At 35.4% G+C, this 10,805-nt stretch overlaps 1 protein-coding gene across 1 annotated transcript; it reads right to left on the bottom strand.

Moving 5' to 3' along the window:
- Positions 1-1,777: 1,777 nt before the first annotated feature.
- LOC110018893 (bibenzyl synthase) lies at positions 1,778-3,348 on the bottom strand. The gene is made up of 2 exons (XM_020716367.1): positions 3,040-3,348; positions 1,778-2,930 (listed from the first exon to the last, which is right to left on the bottom strand). The coding sequence occupies exons 1-2, from the start codon at positions 3,215-3,217 to the stop codon at positions 1,936-1,938; spliced, it is 1,173 nt and encodes a 390-aa protein (XP_020572026.1). The 5' UTR covers positions 3,218-3,348; the 3' UTR covers positions 1,778-1,935.
- Between the last annotated feature and the right edge of the window lie 7,457 nt (positions 3,349-10,805).

Below are 10,805 nucleotides of genomic sequence, written 5' to 3'. Positions count from 1 at the left end.
GATGCATATCTCCTAAGGTGTTGGATATTCGCCAAGGTGGAGAATTGTTAGATATGGCTCATATCTGGGGAGTTGGAGTTTCTTTTGAAGAGGCGTGTCTCCTGGTGAAAAGGAGTGTCTCTTGGAATAAAGGGGGTTGGGAGGAGCGAGGGCGTGATTGTAATTTTATCTGAGGGTTTGTATATGTCTATTTATATGGGAAACCCTATGGGATGTAATTGAACTTCTCTGAAATAGTGAAACCGCCGCTCGCTCCCGAGGACGTAGGCAATTCTTTGCCGAACCTCGTTAAATCTCCGTGTTCTTCTAGTTTGTGTCGATTCCTGTTTTATTCCGCATTAAATTTCACAACACGTTCGTCTTGTTCGCCCCGAACCGCACGTGAACTGGCAACGATTTCAAACCTTCGCGAATGACTTCGTCCGGATCGCAGAACCCTGTTGAACCTTCTGTTGCCTTCGCAGAATGAATCGTCTGGTCTTCTGCTTTGCGAAAATGTTCCCCGCCTGCGATCGCGTGAAGCCGAAGTTTTGATCGCTAATCCGCCGAACCGTCGAAGCCTGCTTGGTCTTCAAAATTTTTTTGCGCCGAGATCCGAACTGTAAGGAAGGTTGCATAAATCCTTCCCTAACCTCCAATCTCCTCTGTCAAAATCTTCTTTATTCATGCGCCGCCCAAAATTTTCTTCCCTGCTCTCGAACCTCAGTCTGATACCACTTGTTGAGAAATTAACGCAAAGAAATATAGAAATCGACATAAATCCAGAAGAACACACAGAGACTTAACGAGGTTAGGTAAAGACGTCTATATCCTCGGGAGCAGAGACTTTCTTGTTAATATTCTGGTGAGAGTGTAAAATACAAGATTCAAAATCTCGGAGTCTCAGAGACTCTGTTAAGGTTACAAACGTGACATATATATAACTCTATAGTACAATATGTAATTACTTAAATTACCCCTGTACCAAACCACGGGGTGTTGCCCCCACACCCCCAACCCATATAATGAAGCTCCCCCGATTGGACAGATCCTTCCGCTCCACTCCACTCGTGGGCACCGCTCCGCTCCATGTTTTATTAGAGGTTGTGTTTGTATATGAGCCATTAGGTTGTGTTTGTATAAAACATGTAGTTAGGCGGCCATTAGGCTGTGTTTGTATTTTTTCGGTCCTATTTATGATATATGAGCCATACCTAACATACCGAAAATGTTTTGATAGATCCCATGTTTTATTAGAGGCTGTGTTTGTAGAATGGGTATATTAGTCCATTTTTATTTTTATTAGTATGTAATAATCCTTTCTTACTTATAGGAAGTATTATGATTGATTTTAGTGTGTGGAGTTGTAACTCAATTTCAATCATCTTTTCTTCTCCTCGTCTATTGATAATGGAATAAGCCCTCATCATGACATAGGCTAATTTGGGTTGAACCTCATAAATCACACAATGTTTGATTTTTTGTTTGTTGCATGATTTTATTTTTCACATTTTTTTGCACAATAATTAATATCAAAGTCTAATCGATGCCATTGAGACCAAGTTGCGGACACAAGCCAAAGAGAACGGAGTAAATTGGGTTACAAGATCGGATGGAAACCTGTATAATAACATATAATGAGGTACTTCAACAACCATAAATAACAAAAATTAGAGCTTAAGAAGTTGAAAATCAACAAGGAATGAAACTTCAAAAAGTAGAGCTAAAATAAAACCCAGGTTAGAAACATAAATTCGAACTCCATAAAACACATTCATTACAATCTTATTTTTTGAGAAGTAAAAAGCTTTACATAAGTTGCATATATTAAAAAAAAAAAAAAGCTTAATAGCCGCAAGCCTTAACAGCAGAACAATGTGTAACAACTTTATAACAATACAAGAACAACGATGCCAAGGTACAGTTGAACAATATAATGATCAGCAGCATATTCATTTAAAGAGGGACGCTACGTAGAACGACAGTTTCGACCGTGAGGCCTGGCCCGAAGCCGAAAAGCACCCCCCACTCAAGGCCCTCGCCGGTCGTAGCCTTACCTTCATTTGCAGATCTCTTGCGCATCTCATCAAGAGCAAAATGCACACAGACGCTCGACATATTACCATACTCTGCAAGCACATGCCTGGAAACCGACAGCTTCTCCGGCTTCAACCCCACCCTCTCCTCCACCTGGTCTAGAATCGCTCGGCCGCCGGGATGTGGTACCCAGAAAATTGAGTTCCAGTCCGAAATGCCAAATGGGGTGAAAGCCTCTTCCAAGCACTTGCCAACATTCTTAGAAACAATTTGCGGAACATCTCTATGGAGCGTGGCTAGCAGGCCTCCCTCACTTACATGGCCTCCAATAGCACCCGCTGAGTCAGGCAGTAAGACTTGAGATGTAGAAACTATGACGAAACTCGCCCGCTCATCAGCCGCCTCATCTGGATCAGCGCCCACAATAACTGCGGAGGCACCATCGGCAAATAAAGCCTGGGTCACAAGGTCATCCTGATGCTCCTCAGAAGGTGCACGAAATAACACGGTGGTGGTCTCTGCACAAACCACTAGAACTCGTGCGCCTTTGCGGCTCTCAGCAAGACACTTGGCGAGGCGAAGCGTGGTTCCGCCAGCAAAACAGCCCTGCTGATAGAGCATGACACGCTCAACATTTGGGTTGAGGCCAAGGATTTGGGTGAGCTGGTAATCAGCACCTGGTAAGTCCATGCCGCTCGTGGTGCAGAAGATTAGGTGAGTTATACGCGATTTAGGCTGCCCCCAGTCCTCAATAGCCTTGGTGGCCGCCTTCGCGCCCAGCTTTGGTATCTCCCGTATAGCAACCTCTTGCCTTACGTTTAAAGATTTGTCCATAAATGTGCTGAAGCAAGGGTTTGAAGTGAGAAATTCCTCGTTCCAGACAAAGTGGCGCTTTCTGATTGCCGTCTTCTCACCTGAAGATTATTATAAATTTATTAACTCTAGCCTGTTTATAATATGAGGAATGCAATTAAAGGAGATCGATTATACTAGAACAGACTTTAGATAATTGAGATGACTTACAGATGCGTTGAAACTTCTTTTTGAGGTCGACCAAGTGCTCGCTATTGGTGACACGAAAGTAGAAGTCTGGGTAGGCGCTCTGTTCAATAATATTGTCTGGGTTCGCCCTCCCGATGGCCAAAATGGAGGCGAAGCCGTCGGCTCTTGGGGCCTTCTTGATGGAATCAAGGCTCGGCATGGTGGGAAGTTTTTGTGATTTTGTTTTTGAGGAAGGGGAAAGGTGAATGAAACCTTAGCCGCTAGAACTCAGCTGAGCAGGTGCGATCGAAGAACTAGCTTGCGCTTGGCCTGGTTGGCTACTGCGCTGATGCTTGCTTTTTATACGCCTGGATGGGGAGGAAAGGGAGCTTGGTAGATGGCACGAATCCTCGTCTGCCAAAACACCTTGCACGTGATCTTCTACTACTTCGCTCATCCGTCTACATTAATCTTTGATTTGACTTTATTCTTTCCACGGAATGAGTTCGGTGTGCTTGTGGAAATAACATTTCTTTGAAAACATAATAAAAAAAGTTTATTTCTAAATAAATTAACAAATGTGCAATAGAGCTTTTAACAAATAATATATGATTTTGTGAAAAGATTCTTGGCACAATTATTTCACAGGGAATTAAATTATTTCTAAAAAGTTATAGCTTTGAGTTATAAAATTTATAGAATTGGGTGTTAAAAATTCATTTTACATGAATACAAAATCTTCATGTAATTAGAAATAAATAAATAAATATAAATAAAAAAGTTAGAGAAGTTATACAAAATCTTACATGATTTTTTTTTTAATTATTGCAAGATCTGACTCACTAAAAACAATTTAATATAAGCTATAGCATTTCACTATTCTCTCTAAGTTGAAAAAAAATCATTTTTACTGAGTTACAGAGATTAAGCAATAATGTATTTGCTTCAATAACACAAGATAGTAGTTGGGCTATAATAGTCATTAGTGGTAGGTAGTTATCCATGATTAATGAGAGTCCGATTCTTGGTCGTTTCTAGCTTCAATTTTTTTCAAGAATGTGAACTTAGCTATTAACTTGTTTATTCTCTTAGATCACACTTATGGTGTTCTAGGAGCAATTTTTGGATAAATTTTGTCAAAAACCCAAAGCACTTCTTTAGACGTTTTAGGCCAATTTTGATTATTATGGATCATTATTTACTCTTTAAGTAATTTAATGGTATTAAAATTATCTTGAGCTCATTAGATTTCTTTCATCGAGATACTTGATTTGATTAGAATTATGTCAAATTTGGAAATTAAATAACATTTTAATTAATGAAATTATAAAACTTCAAATCTTACGACTTTTGAGTCCCATTTAATATCCTTAGGTTTGTATTGTCAAGATATTTAGTTTAATGATAAAATTGTTATCCAATATGTATTGAGATTCATGTCTGATCAAGCGAATTTTCTGATAACACATCTGACGCCCCTTATTTTTGCGTGTTGAGGTCCTCGAAGGCTTTGCCCTTTGAAAATATAAAATAAATTTTCAAAAAAAAGAACATAAAAAATTACAATTTTAAAAGAAAACAAGGATGATCTCATCTCTTGGATGCCAAAATGAATTCCCTCTCGAATAAGCTAACTAAATTTCATCTATCATAATATCAAATATTCTTAAAATCACATCATAAATTGTTGAGAATTTTAAAGTTTTATTTAAATCACCTAAATTTTTTTTTTTACAGGTTCCGTTGGATTTTGAAAGTAATTAAAAAGATATCAAAATAATAAAAAAAAATAATGAAATTGGTTAAGTCGAGGCTCAACATAAGTCGAATCGTCATCATAGGTATGCATGCGTGAACGCACACTTGCAAACCTGCATGTAGATACATGTGCAGACAACATGCGTGCGTGTAGATGTCTACATGCATGCATGATATGTGCAACCATGCCCAAATTTACATGTTCGAGGGCAAGCATGTGTGCTTGTAGGGCCTAGCAGTTGTAGTTGATAAGTAAGCTTGTGGGCCCCACGACCACAACCATAGGCCCCCATAACTTTACTTTTGTGGAACCAAGCTGTGAGAGGAAAGAAGGCGGCTAAAATTTATGTGTTAGCTAGGAGCACATAATGAGACATACAATGCATAACATTTTTTTCCAAGTGATGGAGCTAAAATTGTTCATAAGTTGATATGAAAGAGATTTGTTGCATTCAATAAAGATATCGAAGCTAAATCCTTAAGAATCAAAATTTTATCACTTAAGTTCTCTTCTACGCGTTTTCTTTCATTCCTTGCTCATTTCTTGAAATAACTTTTCCTTTTCGTCTCCCACCCGCTCCTGCCTCATTCCCTATTTGTTCGATAGCATAAGTATTACTATTAATTTTCCGTCTCGATTACCATTACCATTACTATTAAATTACTGTTTTCTGTTATTGTGTCATGCCTGCTCCTACTTCAATTAGCGACTTGAACTGTCTCAGTACAATGAAACTCTTGCCTTGTCTCCTCCTTCTACCGAGCGAGATTGAGAGATGAAGCGGGCAAGCAACATCGTGCATTGAAATAAGGAGTGTGAGTAGGTTAGATCATAAGGAGCCTTCCTTTTCAGTCTTGCTGCTCGCAGTTACTTCACTTGCCTAAACATGCAATTCGATTCCTACGTCGAAGAAAAAATACCATTCATGGATAAAGTGGATTCTCTCTATGTCATGGAAAGAGTCTATGCCGCGGATTGTCAGATCGTCTGTTCTCAAATCGATCTTTCTCTCATCTTTCTCTTTCAATTGTGCAGTGAAGTTCCTTGTGCTCAAGCCTAATTCTACATTAGCGTGACTGGAAAGATCAAGCAAGACACTCGCTTCCACAACTCCCGTCTCCTGCTCGCTCCTGCCATATACCTGTCGCTCCCCATATATTGGGATTGATATGCCACCAACAATTGTTTATCATCTGGCATGAATCTCGAGGCTTGACACGGATCTCGAGACGATATTTTGAATAAAAAACGTTCAACTCTTGATGAAAAGTCATCCAGAGCTCCAATTTTAGCAAACTTATAATCAAACTGACCGGCTCGATGAAACAGACCAATTGATATAAAAATTAGTATGATCCGAGTCAAATCAAGACCAAATCAAGTTATTAAACCACTTTTGGAAGATTTCTGGACATATTTAGAAATTCAAATAGATGTTGACACTAGCAAACCTATACTCAAATCGAGCGTCTCGATAAGACGAACCCAAGAAGTCCAAGATCACTCAATTCTGACATCATTAAGACACTCAAATGTCTATTAAACACAAATGTCTATTAAACATCAAATGTCTATTAAACATCGTATGATTGAAAGAAACTCTCTGAACCGTCCGATCAAAATGGTTCATATTACTGTATTAATTGCACCAAAAATACTATAAATAGACATCTTCCAGCCTAGAGAGAGACTCTGAGATTTTGAAGAGAAGCTGCAGCTCAACATTACCGTTGAATTATCTGTGTGAGTTGAATTCTCGTGCAATATTAATACGATAATCCATTACTCTACCGCTGCGAATTTTCTAGCACGCATCAGTGATGAAGGGTGGGAAGACGATAATCCATTCCTCTCCCTTATCTCCTCCTTCAGATCTCCCACTCCTCTCGCTCTCTCTGCTCGCCGGAAACCATCGACTTCGTGACTCTACCTGCACGATACTGTCGCAAGTGAAGCTAGCTAGGAAGGCAATGGTGGGAGAGAACCGAAACTCCCATCTTCCTCTTCATTCGCTCTTGCCCGAAATTGTCGATGAAGCTAACTTCTCTTTCTCCCTGTCACACACATCGCTTCTCTAAATACCGTAATCCATCTTCCACGCGAATTACCGAGTTCCGAGTTAAGGTGAGCAGATGAGAAATGAGATTTAAGATTTTATTAGTTTGAATATCATTTTTGGTTAACTTACAATTCTTTCTTTTACAATAATATAATATTAATTTAAAAAATAACAGTAATTTAATAGTAACGGTAATAGTAACAAGGGTCAAATTAAGTGCATCTAATTTAGTAAAATAAGAATATAATAATAATAATAGGAATATCTTATTACAAGTATGTTTATAGGCTAACATGCATAATTTTTTTCTCTTAAAAATATTATAACTAGAATAATAGCATTAATAATTATCGAATATGTCGAACTTAGTTTAAAGAATAAATAAGTTTAATTGTTTAATAATTTTATTTTTAAATTTTGTAGATTACTAGTGAAACCGTCAAACTTGTAAAAGTATCGCAATAGCCATCTCGCGGTAAGTTATTGATGTTTATTAGATGATAAACGTACCATTCCCAATTATGAGCTTTAGTCCTTATTAATTGTTGCAGAATCACATCAACTGCTTATATTTAACAGTCATGCTCTTGCTACCTCAATCATGATGTTGTAGTTGTTATAGAATTACTTTATTGTTCATGCCAAAACTAATAACCATATTAAGTTATTGCAACATACTTGAATAATCCTGTAATTATAGTGTTTTTCTTTTCTTGCATTTTATGAACCTGCATGTGAATTCACATCATATCACAAACGTGTGTAAGGTTATATACTTCTTATATATTATATATGTGAAAAAAATTTGACACGCTCTTGTGTGTGATGATATATAGGCCAGTGGAACACTTTTGGATAAAAGGCTAGTCGAGCCGACGGGTCCACAGTGACGATTCTTCAAGAAATCACCGGGTTTCCTTGGGTTGCTATTTAGACAGTTCTGATTTCAGTGTGTCAGTTAAAACCGACTATATAAAAATAAATGAAAACATAATAATAAAAAACTTAATGTAAAATACTTGCATGTTTTCCTATGGGATGCATAATTGATATTTATGCCTCATATTGGTTTTACAGTGTTACATACACAAATAATGATTTTTTCTTATTGTTCATGATGCATGCTTCATTTCCCTTGTTGTTTATGCTTTAATAGATAGTTATTGTTTACTAACATTATCAAACTCATTCTTAATTTTTACATAACAAGTTTTATTCAGCTACTAATTGGACCGTATCCATTGGAGCGGACTTTCAAGTTCTAGTTTATTAGTTTTGGTATGTTTTAGCTATTTATTTTTTCTTTTGGGTCTAGGTAGTTGTTCCCTATTGTTATGTATGTTTTGATTCAACTAAATTTATATTTTTCAGCCCAAGTTGTCATATTAAAATTTTCAGAATAAATAAAATTTATATTTTCTTTTTATTTGCAATACAAGTCTTTTTTTGGAAATACAAAACATGTTCAAAACATTTCACCACACCTAATGATGTCGGGATGTACCGCCTTCCAGTCTCGGGGTGTGACATTAACAATTGCACTACAAGCGGTGGGGGTGGCAGAAAATTGCCAACAAAAACAAAATAAATAACGTAACAAAGAGGAAAAAAAATGGATGAAGGAATAGATGATGATTAACTAGAGCGTGTGAGTTTGTGGAAAAAATATTACATCAATACTACGCACGTAGAGTAACATGTGTAGCCAATAAAATAACGCCACGACACCCTGCGCGACAGAGAAAAAAAAAACGGTGCAGTAACACAAGGAATATTCTCCTCCGTGTTATTCATGCGTTATTGTGTATTATTCATGTGTTATTGTGTTCTAGGAATATTCTTTGTGTTATAATAACACAATAACACATCAATAACACATGAATAACACACAATAACACATGAATAACACGGGAAAGAATATTCCCCGTGTTATTGCGTCATTTTTTTCTCTGTCGGGAATATTCCCCGTGTTATTCATGTGTTATTGCGTGTTATTCATGTGTTATTGCGTGTTATTCATGTGTTATTGCGTGTTATTCATGTGTTATTGCGTGTTATTCATGTGTTATTGCGTGTTATTCATGTGTTATTGCGTGTTATTCATGTGTTATTGCGTGTTATTCATGTGTTATTGCGTGTTATTCATGTGTTATTGATGTTTTTTCTCCTATGTCGCGTGGCGTGATTTTATTGGCTACGCACGGTATTTCTACGTCGTAGTACTGATGTAATATTTTTTCGAGTTTGTGAGTGCGTTTTTTTATCAAGTTGCTTTTGAGTTTTACAATTTTGAGTTATTGTATTTCAAATTTAAGTTTCTTAAAGTTTGAATTGAAACAATCTATTCTTTAATTATAAGCTCGTCACTATTTGAACGGTGATCTACAATTATTAAAAAACTTTATATTCTATTTTGAGAATTCCTTTTATGAAAAACTGTGTAAAATTGTATATGAAATTATTGTGGTTGTTGCTGTTGTAGCCGATTGAAAATACGCATAACCACAAAAATTAATTAAAAAAAAATTAAATCATCACAAGCTAAAATCACTGTAAAAATGATCGCAATTAAAATCACTGAAAAAGCCATAGCAACTAAATTTTTTTTGCAACGGTTTTAGGATCGCTATTGGAAGTCTTTGTAGTGCTAATTATAAACAACTAAACCCATTGTAATGAAAATAATAATTAGAACTGCGGCAAAAGTTATCGCGGTTAAAACTATTTCCCGAAGATTTTAAAATCGCTGCTAAAAGTTTTTGTAAATGTTTAAAATCGACTACAAAGAAAATAGGTAGAGTTTTTACTGCTAGGTTAGCGTATATAAAGTGCTGCCATTTTTTCTTTTGTTTTTGTTTGTAGTGTATCTTAAAGCAATGGAGAGATTTTTTTTCTATTGAATCTGCTACAAAACTCCGACATTTCTTACCATGGCAAATGTTTTTGTAGAATTCACCTAAACCTGAATTGGATTTTAGCCTCTTTGATGACAATGCTTCGACGACCAAGCTTAATAAAGAAGTAGGTGGGAAATAGACCATTTACAACTTCTCTTTTTGTTGGTCTTTACAATGGTTTTTCCCACTGGTATACATTAAATCTTTTCCTTCATCAACATGCTAAAATTTTCAGAAAAGTATTTTCGGCAGCATTTCTTACAACAAAAAAATATTTTTAGCGTGATTTATGGAAACTATTTTGTAATTATTAAGGAATAGTTTTTTTTTTCTATGGAAACTATTTTGAATTTAATTGAATAATGAATGATCATTATTATATTTCTCAAGTGATCCATGTTTATCAAATCATTTTTTAATTTAAGAAATTTTTTTTTAAATTTTGGAAATAAAAAAATTATATTTTTAAGTTTAAGAAAATAATATTTATTTTGTTAAAAAAATAGTTTTAAAATTTAAATAATTCATTTTTTGAGTTAATTGATTAAATTATAAAACTTATTGAAGTTTTATTATAATGTGGAAATTATTGTCATCCTACACATTATTTCATATTAATAGCTTCATAGCTTAAAGTGTATCATACATTTTTCATATATTTTAAATTTAAGAGGTCATATAAATAATTCCATAAATAATAATAATATTTATATGGCCGTAGGACTAGGGGTGTAAACGAACCGAACACAAACAGACAGAGCTTGTGTTCGCGTTCGGTTCGTTTGAAATTTAGTTTGTTTGAAATAAGCTCGTGTTCGAAATTGTTCGTGAAGTTACTGTTCGTGTTCGTTTCTTAACGAACAAGCTGAACACGAGCTATTTGCGAACGATAAGTCAGTTTGACATCCCTAATTAATATATATATAAATAATATATTATATTAACTATATAGCTTATATTATATAATTATATAATATCTATATTAGTATACTACTAATATAGTAAATTAATATATTATTATTTTTAATTTTTTATATATTATAATTTATAAAATTTAAAATTTTAAAATATTAAAAAAAAATTTTATATAACT

The sequence above is a fragment of the Phalaenopsis equestris genome, unplaced genomic scaffold (assembly GCF_001263595.1).
Source record: "Phalaenopsis equestris unplaced genomic scaffold, ASM126359v1 Scaffold000036, whole genome shotgun sequence".
NCBI lineage: Eukaryota > Viridiplantae > Streptophyta > Magnoliopsida > Asparagales > Orchidaceae > Phalaenopsis > Phalaenopsis equestris.
The sequence above is the reverse complement of the archived record's forward strand: the minus strand, read 5'-3'. Positions and strand labels throughout refer to the sequence as shown.